This window comes from Phyllostomus hastatus, unplaced genomic scaffold (assembly GCF_019186645.2).
Source record: "Phyllostomus hastatus isolate PE091 unplaced genomic scaffold, TTU_PhHast_1.1 phas_contig_86, whole genome shotgun sequence".
NCBI lineage: Eukaryota > Metazoa > Chordata > Mammalia > Chiroptera > Phyllostomidae > Phyllostomus > Phyllostomus hastatus.
Window position 1 is genome coordinate 28641772 of NW_025333977.1, and position 17418 is coordinate 28659189.

General features: G+C 40.7%; 1 protein-coding gene across 1 annotated transcript; it reads right to left on the bottom strand.

Annotated features, from left to right (window-relative positions):
* Positions 1 to 884: 884 nt before the first annotated feature.
* On the bottom strand, positions 885 to 17134 carry KCNMB3 (potassium calcium-activated channel subfamily M regulatory beta subunit 3). The gene is made up of 4 exons (XM_045850796.1): positions 16060 to 17134; positions 8172 to 8363; positions 4742 to 4940; positions 885 to 3575 (listed from the first exon to the last, which is right to left on the bottom strand). Exons 1-4 carry the CDS (start codon positions 16200 to 16202, stop codon positions 3177 to 3179), a joined length of 933 nt encoding a protein of 310 aa, XP_045706752.1. The 5' UTR covers positions 16203 to 17134; the 3' UTR covers positions 885 to 3176.
* Positions 17135 to 17418: the final 284 nt, after the last annotated feature.

Below are 17418 nucleotides of genomic sequence, written 5' to 3' on the forward strand. Positions count from 1 at the left end.
CTTGTGTCCAAACAATCCTTAGTGTACTATATATTTTAAACAAAAAATCGTGGTAATTATATTTTGCAGTCTTCTGAATGCTTAAAAGCAAACCAGTGTTGCTAATAATTAGATTTTAGCTGAATTTGAGTTCTTCTCAATAATGACTAAGAAACATTGATAGAAAACCTGAAACTATTATGCCTTAAAAGCCAGTTTTTCTGCCCCAGTAAAGTGATGAATATCAGAGAAATATCTGTTTAAGTATTAACTTCCTTTAACTATAAAAATTTATATTCTTGTATTTTAAGCAGAAATATATGTATACACATACATGTATAAATGTGTTTGTATGTGTAAATGGACTTTTTTATTTAAGTTAGTTGAAGAACAGAACCTAAAAAAGAAGTTAGGTTAGAAGCAAACTGGTTTTGCTTTAAGTTCATATAAGCCTTGCAAAAGGTAAGTCTGAGCTCTTCTTTGACCCACAATGCACATGGACATTGACATTTAGTACTTCTAAGCAATTAACAGCAAATGATTGCTTAAATTTTATTTGTCAAGTGACTTGAGTGCCTTTGAATTAACATTGTCCTAAATTGACTTTGTTCTCCAAGCATAATGTCTCTCTTTCCTGACATGAACCAACTAGCCACCATACTCATGGAAAACTGTAGGATTGCAACACTTTACGTTTCACACTTTTACACATTCTGGGTTTCAAATTAGTGGTTTTGAATTTCTTAGCAGAAAAGTCCCGAGAACTGCATATTGTTAGATGGGTGCGAAACTTATTAGGAAATGGAATAGAGATACACCCTTAATGTAAGAAAACTACAGAATCTCAATTTGCAGAATGATTTAAAATTGTATACATGCATATATTTTATTACAGGGAAGTCTTTGGTATACAAAAGAGTTTACCACAACCTTTTTTTAAAATACTGTATGTATTTACGAATTTGGGAAGGGGGGGGCAGTGAGGGAGAAAAACAGGGAGAGAAACAGTGATGTGCCAGAGAAACGTTCATCAGTTGCCTCTTGCACACACACTCCAACCAGGGACCTGGCCCGCAGCACAGGCAGCTGCCCTGACAGGGAATCCGACCAGCGACCTTTTGGCTCATAGGCCAGCACGCAATCCACTCTGCCACACCAGCCAGTGCTACCACAGCCTTTTATACAGCATGTTGTGGACATTTTCTTTTTAATAAGAATTGTATGTATTTAAGGTATACAATGTAATGATTTGATATATGTAGAAATTACTACAGTCCAGCTAATTAACATACCATCTCACAGTTACTGTGTATGTGATGAAAACGCCTGAAATCTACACTCTTAGCAAATTTCCAGTATTTGAGACAATATTAACTATAGTCATCATGCTGTATACTAGATCTCTAGATTTATTCCCCTTATAACTGAAAGTTTGTACCCTTTAACCGAATCTCCCCCACCTCCCTACCGGTAATAACCACCATACTTCTCTCTGTTTCTATGGATTCGACTTCTTTAGATTCCACGTGTATGCAAGTGAAATGCAGTTTTCTCCTTTCTGTGTCTGGCTTATTTTAATTAATACCCTCCCAGTTCATCTGTGTTGTTGCAAATAGGATCTCATTTTTTAAGACTAAATAATATTCCTTTGTATGTGTATATACATACACTACACATCTAGAACCACAATTTCTTTAGTCTGCTGATGGACACTTAAGTGATTTCCATATCTTGGCCATTGTGAATAATGCTTCCATGAACGTGAGAGTGCAGCTGTCTTTTGGAGGTACTGATTGCATTTCCTTTGGGTATAGAGTCAGGAGAAGGATAAAGCTGACTGAATATTGAAACTTAGGAGGATATTTTTGTTATCTACTAACATTTTTAAGTACCTCTACTGGGTGCCAGAAACTGCACTAGATGTTTCACATACTCTACCTTGTTTATTCCCTAAAATAACCCTCTGAGATGAAAAGAGAGGCTCTAACAATTCAGCCAAAGTGCCCAAGGATACATTCTGAAAAGTTGTAATTATGGCCTAAAAAATTCCAGTAACTCTTACTCTGAGACACGTGCTCTCTCTGCCACTCCACACCAGAAAGAGGAGAAAACACCAAAATTGTTCATTACTGGTCAAGTCAATGTTGCTCAGTTTGATTATTCTATTTATTTGGTAACTTGTGACTTACAATTAATTTCTAAAAAGGAACAAGTTGGCTGAGGATAAAAGTTTCTGGTTTGACTACATTTAGATGCTTCAAGTCCCATTCTTTCTGTTGTCCGTGAAGTAATTTTTTAGTAAAATTTTAAAGCTACTTTGAAGCATGTTGGTTTTCAGAACAGGATTTAAACTCATATTCAGCTTAATCTGGAAAGAATCTGTTGGGAGAGTCTTGTGACTTTCATTATTTAATACCCACGGTTTATTCCTCAATTAATGTATGGACAGTTGCTGAGGATCCACATGAGACTCTTCTACAATGCAGATTACCTGAGATGAATCTTACATTCCATCCAATACAGCTTACCCCTACTTCACAACACATTTCTAGCCATGTCCCCCACTCTCACCAGAATGTGCACAAAGAACAGCAGGAGCTTACAGAATGCATAATTAACTAAAAATATACTGCTGAAAGAAAAATCACATGGTACATAGTCAAGTTAGGTACAAATAACTCTAAACTTAGTGAATTTTCGAGGCAGGGGCTTCCCCCTACCATGAAGGGTGAAGTAAAATGGCAGATCCACGTTTTTAGATTACCAGGTTACTATCTTCCTCTAGTGAATGAACTGCTCTTCATCTGGAATTTTTTTGAGATATATTTGAATGTGAACTATACTGCATAGAACTAGACTGGTGGTTCAGTGCTCAGTAGGTTAGATACCCTCATCATTTATTTCCACATTGACAAGTTCTAGCTAGAGCTGAAACTAGGTGAGGGACAACTACCTTGAGCTCATTTTACCACGTGAGAACAAAAAGTTGGTTCATGTGGAAAGAGATTGGGAGTAGAAAAGATGGTGAATCTGTAGGTATTTATAAGATAAATAGAATACATACGAGACTTTATAGGGGTTGTTGTTTTTTTTTTTTCATTCCCATCTCGTACTTAACTGCCTCTCATGGCTAATTTGCAAGCAAGTATAATTAAGTCATCAAGTGCAGAAGTCCCAGGTGTCTGAAGGCCAGGACTTCAATTTGGCCACCACCTTAAGATTTCTCTGCTCCTCCCCTTGCTTCTCCCCACACTCCACAGTTTGAATCGATGCTGTTCCCTGTAAGGTACTTGACCACCTATCTCTCCCCTAAATGCAGTGCTGTACTGTTCACACAGCAGGGACAAGTACTGTGTTAATCGCACCATGCCAACAATCAGGACACCACCCAGCAGAGTCAACGAAGGCCAAAAGAAACAGTGGAAGATAGCCATTTGGCTGTACTTTTTTATGAGAATGACATCTTTAGATTGGCTGTCTGGACTGTAGAAGCATGAAAAGGGGGTCCCATTTTTGTGATCGAAGAACTCCTTCATGTCCAGGGTGCTGTTGAGCAAATCACTCCTATCTTGGTGGCACTTCGGTGTGTAAAAGCACTAGGAATATGGAGAAAGAAGAAAGATGAGGACACTCTTCCTGATATCAAGCACTTCCCAGTTTTAATTCTGAAAGCTTCAAAGCGAAGCTATTGATGGGGAGTTTCAGCCTCAGAAGATGATGAAACAAATCTATTAGCTCACAGGGAGGGGTTGTCAGGAGGGCACACAGTGGAAAGGCCGTTCCCAGGCACGAAGCAGGGATGTGGGAAAGTATTTTTAGAATAAAGACATTGCAGAATAGGCAATGACCAACCTCATAAGGACCACGCTCCTAACATGTGGGTACTGGGTCTCTTCCTGGACAATAACTCAATCTATTTGACATTCAACAAACATTGGTTGAGCTTTCTATGTGCTTTCAACACCTATCAATCTCCTTATTGTCTTTGTCTTGATTTCCTGTAGTAAAATCATTCCTTAAAGGATTAGCATATTGAGACTTTTGTCCTAGGCCCACAGAGAGGGGCCCTGCCTGGGCTCTGGTTCCTGGGAGGCAGAACCAGGGGATAAGGGAGCTCTATCAGCTGATGTCTTTTTTCAAAAAAAGCTTGAGGTTTAATATGACCTCCACTAGGCACTCCAGGCAGTGTGCCAATGGCCTATAAAAATATTGGAGACCTTAAAAATTATTGCATCCAAAATAGAGAACAGAAATCATCAGATTAAAATTAGTGATTAAGTAAAGGCAGCAAAGTGTCACATTTCAAGTAGTCTCATACAACTCAGCTTTGATCAATAGATGTAGATGTACACTTTATATGAGCCAGCTGAGTAACTAGCTAAAGTCAAAATTACAGTACTCCTTTAAATTTCTCTGAGGACAAAAATCACTTGCTTGATTTAAAGTGGACTGTGGTGCCTTTTACCATTTGTGATATGACAGGGAGTGGGACTTCCAAAAGTAAGACTTCCCAGAAATGACTTCAGCCTGTAAATTTCAGACACAAGTTTGTGAAATTGGAATAATGTCTCCCGTTTCTATTTACTCCATTTTTCCTCCAGCAATGCTTTTAGCTTCATTTATCCTGATCTGACCACTCTCAAAACATTAACTGGAAGGAAACAGATTCATCCCTAGGAATGGCTGTGCGTATTGCATCGTGCAAGGGACAGCCTGGTGTGAAAGGGTTGCTGTAACCAGAACTTTGTGATTAGAACATTACCTTGGAATTTACCTGGACGGCCTCTTCATTATAATGCAGGAGAGCTTTCTGACCTGAATGGGTGAGGTTCACAAGCACCTGAAGACAAGGGTACTTGTCCTGACCTTGGCAATCCACACCACAGGTGAAAGAACAGTCCAACCAGTCATCCGTGATACATGTATGGATGATAGTGCAGTTCGATTCTTCTCTCTGAGTGCTTCAATTTGAAAAAATTAAATAAATGATCTTCACCCTCTGGAAAACATAGTTCTGTATTTCTAATGTGGTAACCCGGGACATTTGTCTGTGTTGAGTAATGGACGACGATCACAGAAGGCACACAATAAATAACCAGGGAGCATGGAGGATGGGGGGCAGGAGCTAAAGAGCAGCAAAGGCCAAGTTCATCTCAGTTATGACCCTCCAGGCACATTTCTCACTACACCAACCTTTAGATCAATGGTTTTCAAACTTCAAAATCATCTGAGTGAGTGTTAGAATGAAGAATTTCTTAAAATGTGTTTTCCACACTTCACTCGCAGAGATTCAGATTCACTTGATATAAGTTAAAGCCCAGGAATCCCTGTCTATGGAACAGTTTTAAAGGAACATGTATTTGGAGAACCATACTTTGGTTGATATTACCCTAAATCCTGCAGTCAACAAAATTCACATACACTCAGAAATAATGATCTCTCATGCCTCATCCTAAAATGCATCCTTTGCAGACAGTCCAGCCACAAGACTCTTAGTCAATGCAGCCTCCGAAAGTTCTGGTAATGAAGTACCATTCCACTTACATTTACCTGCTGTGCTTCCAAACAGGCAAATGCAAATCATGCAAGAAATCTCTCATTAGAAAATTTACCATGTTTTTGCTCTCGGTAATGTCTTGAGGTCAGGACCTATATCTTATTCACCTTGACGTTCCTCAAAGCTTAAAGCACAATGCCTCTCATATAGTCAAGTCTCAGTCGATGTTGGACTGAATTAACTTTTACTTAGAAAACATTCCTTGAGAATTTGCATATGTATGACATACACAGAATGTCACAGCAGCAATGAGAAGTGGCAGACAAAATCACTGCCCATGAAGACTTTGAGGTGGTGGTGAAGAGAAAGGACATGTAGGTGCAAAATAATCAGAGAACAAGCCCAAGATGAAGTAGGTGGGGGTAAGAGGATGTGCTTTGATTGAATGTGTAAGGCAAGCTCCTGATGCACACTCACCTCAGAGTGGGTCCCTATGTTTATTTCCAGCTGCCTTAAAAACAAGAAGTTAGAGTAGCAAATCCTAAAGTCAATATTTGAAAAGCATTTTTAGCCAGGTTCATACTGCACTCTCATTAAGATCTTTGACCATCAGTCATCATTTTGCTTTCTTAATATAACAAACCTGAGACAGATGGTGCAGTTTAACACGATCTTAAGGCATTAAAAATAAAAAAAAAACACTGGATGTGGCCTAGAAGAAGACAATGCCGGACAAGTGAAAATGCAAAAATGGAGAATAAAGTTCTTTCACAGGTTTAGCACCGGCCTGCTTTTTCACAAAATTAGTTTCTCTACTTATTTAGACTGGGCGTCTTAAAAAAACATTTAGAATTGCCTGCTCATCTGTGTTAGAACTTAAGCTCTCTAAATCCTAACTAAGTGACAAATGGAGGATGACTCAAACCGTCTTGGAAGATTTCAGGAAGCTTCAATACAGAGAGCAGGACACTCTTTGCTATGCCCAGGGGCCAGGCCAGAGCCTTCCAAGTGGAGCCAGGGGTGTATTTAGGGCTGAAAAAAAATGGGCATACTTTCAATAGCATTGTGTGTTCATTTGTCTACAAATAGACAAAATCCATCATTTGACTGAGAGATGAGGGTGTAAGGGAGTTGGGGTAGGTATAAGCTACCTAAGCCTCTTAACTATCATCTTTTATGGAGTGAAGCTTATCTCTGGTGACACAAGATTGCAAGGCAAGAGATGACAATTCACCACTCTTAAGCATTCAGTAAATTAAGTAATTTCCAGAAATGTTTAGAAAATGTTTTTTAAATATGAGCAACAGCTTGATGCCAATTTGCAAAAAGTATCCTTAAACCATCTCCCAAATACATCACATTCTTTAAAAAGTACTCTGTGTGCACACACATATTTATTCAGTTTACATAGACATATGTAATACAGATCAGATAGAAATTAGGTAGATAAAATAGAATAACAGGAAAAGGAAAGTAGAAAACTAGAATGAAGTCAAGAGTGAAGTTCAAACATGTAACCTGCAGATCATAAGATCCCTTATAGTTATGAGAAATGAAACTTGGCTTTGAGCTTCTTAACAGCAAAAGCAATAAAGGAAACACAACCAGGTATCGCATCGCTGGTATCCATTGAATAAACATAAGCAAGTTGGTCAGCAGCAGAACATTCTCTGGTGCTAACACCAAATAGAAAATGCCCCGTGACCCTTCTAAGAGTGGCACTGTGTGCTATAGTGGATGGTCACTTCCACATCATTACCCTAATAATGTTAATGCAGGATTGGTGGGGGATGACTCTAATAAATAATGCAAGTAGGCCACCCACTTCCTCTTCTATGACTTCTTTTCACTGAACTCATAGGCCTCCCTTTTCCCATTCCCCCAGGCCCTTGCTTTCCCAGCACTGCCCTCCCCCAAAGTACTTCCTGTTATGTGAGCCATTCTCCAAAGTTGAACAGCTCCTCTCCCGGCCCTAATCAAAACACCGCCCCCGCCCCCCCCACCATTGCAGGGAACTTCATTTAAGTATTAGGAAATTCTTATCTTACGTCAGAATGACAGGCAGATTCTTTCCTGGCTAAGTGGCCTTGGTGAGTTATTTGGCCTGTCTGAGCCTCAGCTTTTTCATTTATAAAATTAAACTAATGCTTCCATCATGGGTTTGTTGTAGGTTTAAATAGGATAAAACATAGTATATTTGTCATGTATTATCTATTTAATAAATGGTAACTACTATTACATGTATCTAATAAGGAAATTAATTAAAAGAAAAGGAAGAAAACTAATATTTATTGAGCAACTACTACAGGCCAGGTAGACATTGTCAAACTCAAAGAACTCAGACTCAAAAACTTTTGTTGTGTTCACGTAGAGAAGGCTTCACTGCACCTTCCCTGTGTGTTAAAGGAAGGATGTATCGCCTACATGCATACCTAATTTGTGGATTAGTTGTTGAAAGTATTTTTGAGATTGGAGTTGGGGAGCAGCAAAGAAATATCCTCCACTTTCTTACCACCTCTTCCTCCACACCCAGCTGTCTCCCGCACTGAGGGAGGGACAAGTGATTCTATCTTCCCTGTCCTCTGCTCCAGTCAGAGGGGCTGCAGAAACCAAAGCCAGACTCCCCTCCCCTGCGCATTGTGCCTGCATCTCATCTGAATCGGAAACTCTGGGTCTGTCTTTCTCTATTTCTTACCTGAGCATGAAGGGCTTTAGGATGGTTATTCCAAACAAGAAGAACATTAGAACTGAGAAGCCCATCATTGTGAACCCAAGCAGCATGGCTCGGTCCTCTCCAGCACTGGAAGGCAGCTGCTTTTGCCTATCCGGTGGGTCCCCACCATTGTGGTCTGTGTTTCTCTTCCTCCCTGAGGCAGATAAGGCTGTCCTTTGGTGAAAATGGGAAAGAGATATTTCAATAGGCTTATAAAGAAGTCGGAACGATTACCAGCCCATGGCGGGTGGAGGGATCATCCCATTTGCTGCCCACCTAAGGTTTGTGAGCAGATTTAATGCAACACAATGAGATCCCATATTCAGGGCTTAGTGAAAAGTCTTTTCTGAACATGCTAAAATGATGTGTTACAAATTTTTTTCTTGAGTGGAACAAACAACACTATGGAATCTTGCCTGGTGGAAGTCTTCAGAGACCTGTCGAGCCAATGGCTAGGAAAGAATTACCTGTTAAACTAGCTTTCGTTTGTTTTATGTAAACAAATGGTATGAACTTGCTTATCTTTCAGGGTTATCGCATGTGCCTCTGAAAGTATTTTTAACATTCTTTTATGAATTTCATTTGGAAAGAATGACTCAAAACGTTCACATTTGGAACTAGCAGCAACCTGAACTAGGATTTGACTTGATCTTTCCTATCCAGCTATTGTTGGAAGGACAGCATAGCTGCCATAGGTCTTTCCGGCCCAAGGCCCAGTCCCCTCAGAAGGATGAAGGTTTCGCTGCTGTCTTCTCCCAGTTCACCCACTTCTCCGTCCATGAGTGGCCCTACGTTTCTCTCCTCCCTCTCCCTGCTCTGCTGCAGCAAAGGATGTAATAAATTCTTTCACAATGGGGTGTATAGTGAATAGTAAGGTCCAACACAAGGGTTACAAACTGGTGACCCATGGACAGGATCCAGGCCATAAATGCATTTTGTTTGGCTGTGTGTGTGTGTGTTTTTTTAATGTGTGATTAGTTACTAACACTCTGAAAATCATGAAATCTCATAAAAATGCTGGTTTCTGACTTTTGAAAGCATCACAAGGTCCACGTATCTGCCTGTGAACAGCTGGCCGGCCCAAGCAGAGGCTGCTGCTGAGGACAGCAATGTGTCCTCCCATTTGCCTCAGGACCACCACTTCCGACGGCCGGTCACTTATTCACTATCCCCTACTCAGAAAGTAATTCAGGACCGAAGGTAATTCCGATTTGAGAGGCTCAGCAAAACCTTAAGCCAAACAAATGCAGCTATAATGGGAGAGAGTCAGGCTCCATTCAGCTACATAAATGCTATCTAAATTTTGGAGCCAAGCAAAAACCCTGTCAAGGGAACTGCTAGGTTTGTTTTTGTTCTTTTTTTTTTCTTCCCAGAGCGTATGTTATAGTTGATCCCCCACCCTTCGCCTTCTTTTCCCTGGCTCCCTCTATACTGGCAACATCTTCAAACTCCAAAGAGAGTAAGGGGGATGTCAGACAATCCAGGATACTTCGGGAGCCCGCACCTGGAGGCACTGCCTCCGGAGATGGCAGCTCTCGGTGGTTAGTGATACTTTGGGGATCTGTTGGGAACCTCCCTGACTGGTATCAGAGGCTGAAACCCCCACCTAGCTAAGGCTAAGGGAACGCCCTTGGAACTGTAAGCCAGCAAGGAGACAAAAGCTTGTCTTCCTGGCAGGAATGCTGCTTCTGCTGCTGAACCCCAAAAAGCTTGGTCGGTTAGCCAAAGACGGGTAAGATTCCCCACGGGGGGAACGACCTAAGCCAGGCACGATCACTTTTGGGAGGCCCCCCCAAAAGAAGGACTTGGGGGGCTGCAGCAAAAAGGGGGTGATGGACCCTCGCTCCTCGGCTTTGACATAGCCTGAGTTCTCAGCGTCTGGGAGAAAATCTCCTTATCTCTTGGTTGCCCTAGTTCCCTTGCTCCACCTAAGCCTAAAACAATGACAGGGTGGTACAGCTCAGTACTGAGAAGTGCGGATTTCCCGGGGTGATCAGGCCTAAGAAAGAACATGTAAATTACTGTGAAACCTTCTTTGTTTAGAATGCTCTCAGTTGAATGAGAAGGGTCTTAGGAGGAAGTTAGTTTGTTCCTCAGTCTTACAGCTCTTTGACCCCCAACTCAATAGACTGGCAGAGTTCTTTGTTTTCTATAGTTCCTTACTTCCCCTAATGAGTACTGTACTTTACCTGAATTATTATGCAAAATGAGCCTAATAAAAGCAGGTATGGACGGTAAATCAGCGCGCTCCCCACTAGGGGGGGTGGCCATTCCGTCCCTACTTCCCCACAGAAACTAGTTTGTCTCTGTGCATGTGTTGTTTTTTCTCGCGTATTGTCGAGCCATCCACAGCGTTCCGTGGTCACTGCTGGCCGGTGACCCACGCGCAACAGGGATCAAGGACCTGGTTGGGGGACTTTTAGTCTCCTTTCATATTTTAGTCACTCTCTATCATTCCACCTTCAGAGAATGAGCAGGAGAAAAAAAATTAATGAAATCTTAGCCAGTACATTTTACAATGTATCGACAGACATGACAGATTAAGGTTTGGATAGATTGTTGGGTAACACTCCCAGTATCGCCCAGCCCCCCCACCCCACCCCCAGCACCCTGCATTTTCCCTGGGGCTCTGGGAGTGGACTTCAGTTGCTTTGTAGCATAAGGTATCCTGGAGGTTTCCTGTATGGACCATGGAGGCCATGTGTGAAGAAGCTTATTGTGAAGTCTCTCTGGCATTTCCGATGCATTGCCTTAACAAACCCATTTATAATTGTATGATACACAAAACTGGCATAACCTAATTCTGATCTAATTTAGGAATAAGACAGACCTGGTCGTATAATACTAGACTGTATTTTCTCTTTCCAATATTTCTGCCCACTTTGTTTCAAGGCTTTATGAAAAGTCAACAACCTCACTGATCATTTGTGAAGAAGTTAATTCATGTTTGGGGGAAGGATAACATAAAATAATCACTAAGAATGAATACACAGATACATCTTTATTATTGTAAAAGTAATTAAGCTGTTTCACTCAGATGGTGGACTAGACACCCACTCTAACTGCTAACAACTACAAATTCTGGCCAAAGCTTTTTTAAAAAAGTTGGAAATACTCAAAGGACAAAACCTCTCTGAAAGGAGGAACTTAGGGAGGAAAGTAGACAGAAGGAAACTTTTACTTTGAGGGCATTTGCAGAACTTGGTGACCCTGAGCTTCAGCATCACAGTGTGTGGAGAGCAAAGGAGGACAGGAAACAATGCCCTGGGCCCATCCAAGGTATGGGATTTAATATACCGCTCAGCTAGAACGGTCCTCAAAAGACCCCACACTCAGTGTAAGAATAAACTGGAAATAACCACCTCAAACCCTGAAACTCGAATGGGACAGGGGAGGATTATAATCTCTCCCCTGAGAGTTTGTAACTTTAAGGTGATCCTCAAGAGAATTTTAGCCTGAATTCACACTACCTAGGAAATTCAAAAATCCTAACCTAACAATTACGTTTAATGTTGTCACAAGTATTTGTCCCCTTGGCAGCTGGCAGAAGCAAATACATACCTTAGAGGAACTCACCTCAAAGGAATCCTATAAAGTTTCAAGGAGTATGTGTTGTTACTCAAAAGTCATAACACACACAGCAAGGGACTTTGAGTGAAAAAAAATAGACAACAGAATTAGACCCACCAAACACTTCAGATATTTAGACAGCATGTAAAACTGTATCTATAATATACTTAAAGAAATAAGAAAGGATGAGAAATACCAGAAAGAGCCCAGGACTCTAAAATATGCCCAATGTAGTATTTTTAAAAATCAAATAGAATTTCTGGAAATAAAAAATAAAATCATTGAAATTAAAAAACTTAGTGGAAAGATCTAACAGTACATTAGATACATCCGAAAAGCTAATTAATTAGTAAACAGAGAGAGGGATCTGCAAAACAGATTATAATACAGAGAGGTGTCTTTAATAGCAAATGCAGAGAGGTCAAGAAACATGAACGATAAATAGCAAATGTCTAACATAAAGCCTTTTCAGAACTGCAGGAAGAGGAGAAGAGAAATAAGTCAGAAGTAGCATTCTAAAAAGATGATAAAATTCCAGAATTGATGAAGGCCACAGTCCCCAGATTCCAGAAGCCCATTGAGATAAAATCAGAAGAAGCCCGCACCTGCACACATCACAGAGACGCTGCACAGACACTGAGACAAGCCCAAGCTTCAAAGCTTCGAAGTAGCCAGAGGGAAAGACAGACTAACTTCAAAGGAATGACAGATAGGCCGAAACTTCTCTACAGCAAGGACAGAAATATTGTTGATATGCTGAGAGAACGTAACTACGGAACTCTACACCGAGCAAAAATCCCTCAAGAGTAAGTATGAAATAAAGACACTTCAGAAGCACGCAAAGCTGAGCTGACCACCAATCGAACCTCACTAAGGAAAAGGTCAGGTATTTACCTGAGACAGGGAAAACAATTCAGATAGAAGAGTGGAGATTTAAACAGAAATGCAGAGGAATTAAGGAGTTAAAAAAAAAGATATTGACTTTATAAAATAATATCTAAATTTAATTTAAATTTAAATTCTTTTTAAATTTTAAAATAAAATTATCACCATCATTATGGAGTTAAAAGAAAAAATAAATACGTAACAAAAGCAGATAACGTGCAGCGGGTGCCAGTGTGTGTGCTGAAAGCCTGACGCTTTTCTGACAGAACACACAGACACTGGCTTCTCTTTGGGAAGTTCAAGGCTGTGTGCTAAAATTTCTGGAGTATCCACGAAGAGAGTGTAAATAGGTGACTTAACTTCCAAACTAGCAGAGGAAAAAAGAATGGAAGGGAAGAAAAATCAATCCAAAAAAAAAACAAACATCAAGAAAGAGGGTGAAATCCCATGGAAAAGACAGGATAAGTAGACAGCAAAAAACGTGATAGAAAAAATCAAAGTACACCAGTAATGACAATAAATCTAAATGGATTAAATGACCCAGTTAAAAGAGAAAGATTGTCAGACTAGATTTAAACATAATTTTTATGAAAGATGCATCTAAAACACACATACAGAAAGGTTGAAATTTGTCCAAGTCTATCAAAAAGCTTTAAGTAAAGAAGGTAATAATATTAATTAAATGTTTAAAAATTCACCTGAAAAATCTAATACTAACCTACATGCACCTAATAGCATTGTCTTATTAACAGAACTGCAGGGAGAAATAGACAAAATCCACTATCAGGTTATGAGGTATTTTCACATACTCCCTCAGTAACTTACAGCTTAACCAGACAAATCGGGAAGTAAACAGATTTCAGCAATGCAATCAACAAGCTGTATCTCAATGATAACGTAGAATACCGTTCCCTACAGAATATATCTTCTTCTCAGACATGTATGAACATTTATGAAACCTAACCACAAATTGAGCCATAACAAAAGCCTCAACAAATGTCAAAGAATTCATAAAAGTAATAGTAGTTTTTATGTTCATTTTATGAAGTTCAAAAAACAGAGAAGAAAAGTCACTCACAATTCTACTACTTAGAAGTAATGACTGTTCACTAAGTGGGTTATTCTCCTCCTCTATATTGCTTTAAATAGAATGAGATCACATTGGATACAGGGTTGTTGTTTTTTTTTTAATCATGCCTTTTTCATTTAACTTAATAAGCACTTTCCCATGTCAGTAGCAATTCTTTGTAACACTTCTGTTGGCTACATAATACTATTCCATCAATTGGATATGCCATACTTTCCTTAACCATTTCCTTATTGTTGAGTAAGTTTTCCAAGACCATAAACATCCCTGTAATTAACTGTATGGTATTTACAAGCACCTTTCATCCAAGGACCTCAAAGCACTTAAGAATGATCTAATTTTGCTCTCCAGCTAGAGATAAGTAAACAGCATTTTTATTCCTTTTTGCCAGTTGTACATCTCCCGTAACCACTGTGTTACCTGGAGATGTTTTACTCAGTCAAGGCAGAACCCACCCCTTTTCTGTCCTTGCCCCTGCAGACAGAACTGACTTTCGCATTCTCTGATACTACACATTGCTACAGGCGCCTCCTGGCTTAACCTGAGGCAAACTCAGTTTCAAAGGTTTGAACATGCTTCTTGGGGTGTGATCCCTGCAGATTCCAGCAGCCTCTCCCTGCTACACTGTACCTGGAGCAAAAAGGGTTCCAGAAAGGACTCGTGGACACACACAACAGTGCGGTGATTGCTGTGGGGAGCAGGGTATAAGGGGGCTTAATGGTAATGGGGGAAAAAACACAATAAAGATAAATAAACGTGTTCCTTAGAAAGATGCCACAGTTCATCAAAGCTTGATAATTCATCTGACACTCATTGCACACCTGTATGTAATATCTAAGCAATGTGTATGTTAAATTAATATTTCCCTCTACTTTGTGTTGCAGAAGAGATTTGGGTAATTGTTTTTACCCTTCTATTTTCTTAAACCCCCTTCTATTTTTTTAATTATAAAATCATTTAACATCTTCTTTTGAAACAGCTAAGTGAATGAGGCTAAGTCAATGAGGTTTGTCGAGTTTGGTAAGTGGAAAAAGCAATAATCCAGTCATGGACTTCAGAAATGAAAATGGGAGACCATTGCTGCAGGGAGAACACAGCTGCTCGTCTGTCTGGTTAATTGTGTTAAGGACGAGGCTTTAAAACTTGTTCCATTGCAAGTCTGTCATTTGATCTTCTGCCATACAGTGATTCACTTCAATTGTCTTTTCACAAAAGCTTAGTTCCATTTTTTAAGAGAGAAGTGTTTTTGCCTGTATCTCTTTCCTCTGTGGTCTGTCTGTTCCTTCCTCTTCCAGCTCCCACATCCGTCCAAACCCCTGTATCTCACTCTCCTGCACTCTTTCTCTCTAATACCCTTGAGTGTAGTTGAAGGGTAGGGGAAGTGGGTAATGTGATGACCATGGTGATCTTCATCGTTTCCACTTTCTCAGCTCCCAACTCCGCTGACAAACCGTCAGGTTTTTGGTTGGAGTGAGTAAAGCTGGCTGTGAAACGGACCCCTCCCAGGAATAAGCTGGCTAGTTTTTCAGGTCCCATTCCTCCAATACCCTCAGGCATTGCTCTTCTCTCAATTTTGGTGCCTGCTTCTGACTGCCCCCCCCCCTCACCAAACTCAGGAACAAGCAGAGAGAGTGCAGCTCAAGGCCTTCGGACCCTGTGCTTTGCATTCCCCTAGGGAGAAAAGAGGTCCTTAAGATAGCATAACTATCTCACTTCCCCTCTTAAGAAGATACCTCACTTCCTCCCTTAAGATGGTTAAAAACAATGGCTAAAATATATAGACAGTATGATGAAATACTTCAGAGAGCATGCTAAAGCTATTACTATCTCCATTTCACTGACCAGGGGATGAGGCAGAGACAAGTTAAGCGACTTGCTCACAGCCATCCAGCTAGTTAAGTGGCAGAGCTAGGTAAAGCTCTGGCCTGTGAATCCAGGCCTGTGACTCCAAGACCCAAGCAGGCTTCAGCAATGGGACCAGATGCTGGCAGTCACTTCCTCATTCCTTCACTCAACCAAGAGATATTTACTGAGGACCAACTATGTGCTGGGCCATGTTCTAGTGCCTGGGAGCCAGAGAGGAGTTTAAAAGGTCACTGGCCTCCAAGACCGTGCAACCTGGAGGAGGAAACCAAGGAAAAAGGATGCAGCCTCCCGGACATCACTGCTGCCGGGGAAGCCTCCAGTGCCCCCTGGGAAGCGGCAAGTGGGCACCCTCAGAGGATGATGACCAAACTCAACAACCAGACTTGTCATGGCTGTTCTTCCTCCAGCCACTTGTTGAGCGAGATTCCCATTACAGGCTGAGAGATTCTGGTGGTGACTTACCTCCCCTGGCGCTGCCGGCCACCCTGGAGTGTAATTTGAATGGGGATGCTGAAAGGCTGCATGAGACCAAGGGGCTGGGCAAGATGGAACCCTTCCACCTGAATCATAGCCTCTGAGGGCGCAGGAAGGATGATCTCAAGCATCAACGGAAGCAGGGTCCCAGAGGGAGCCACCAGTGCCCCGCATGGGCAGCCATCAAAAGCACCCCCACCTCCAAAGCTGCCACCTGATGGTGGGTGGTGCCTGCTTTGCTGGACTCGTGGGAAGTCAGGGCAGGCCTGCCTGTGGCTCTGCAAATTCCAAACAAGGCTGAACAGTCAGCTCTAGAAGCTCAAGAAGCCCCTCCGTGGTTTTCTGCAGCCAGACTCCTCACGGTCTCCCAGTGCCTGGCCCCCGCCTCGTCACCTGTGTTCTGCCTCAGCAGCCAGGTCCATCACCATAGAGACCTAACCACTTGTGGAAAGTTCTGAGGCCCAAGGGACCCTATATAATTGGTGAGGACAGACATACTCAGTTTAAGGTTTACAAAAAGAGGAAATGTGTTGCCCTGGCCACGTTTCCTTTTTCACAAGTTGTCTGTTAAGGTGCAATAGATTAGAGAATGGATTTTTCTGGTTAATACATGTTCCGATGAAGAGAATGTTTCTATGCCATATGTGATTTCCCAAATTTTCAAGCCCAAAGGACCATCAAATAACTTACCTTTAAAGCTATGTCAAAGCTTTAAAAACTATCAAATGCTATGTTATCTTTCTTTGATAACCTAAAAGGCATTTGGGGGTCTTTTAATAACCCTCAAATCATAAACATCAATTACCATTATATGGCAGCTTACTGGAATGTGGATGATAGAATACTAGCTCAACTACTTTTGCTGTATGTTTTTTAGTAAAGGTAATATTATCTTAACCTTTTCCTAAACAGCATGAGCAAGACTTTAAGTATAATCTCATCTACAAAACATCCTTGTCTATATAGCTGTATTAACTGTTACTTGCAGCTACTTTAATGTTGTTTAATGGAAATATATAATTTACCTACTTCTGATTTGTATTATTTTTCTGTTACAGTTATGGACTAGGCCCTTTGTAAACTACTTGTTTTTAATAAAATGCAATTTGGAATAAAAACTGATTGCAAACAGAATTTTTTTGTCTTCTGCCTCCTATTTGCAACTTAACATTGTAAATATATAATAACTTTTCTTTTTCAGATTTAGATGTGCTAATAAATTCCCTTGCAATTTGGTATGTAACTCTCTTTGAAGAAATGAATGATTTACTGCTATTTTTATGTATTTGATTTAACCTCAGAAATATAATAATTTTGGAGCCTGTGAGACCCCTACTAGGCACGCAG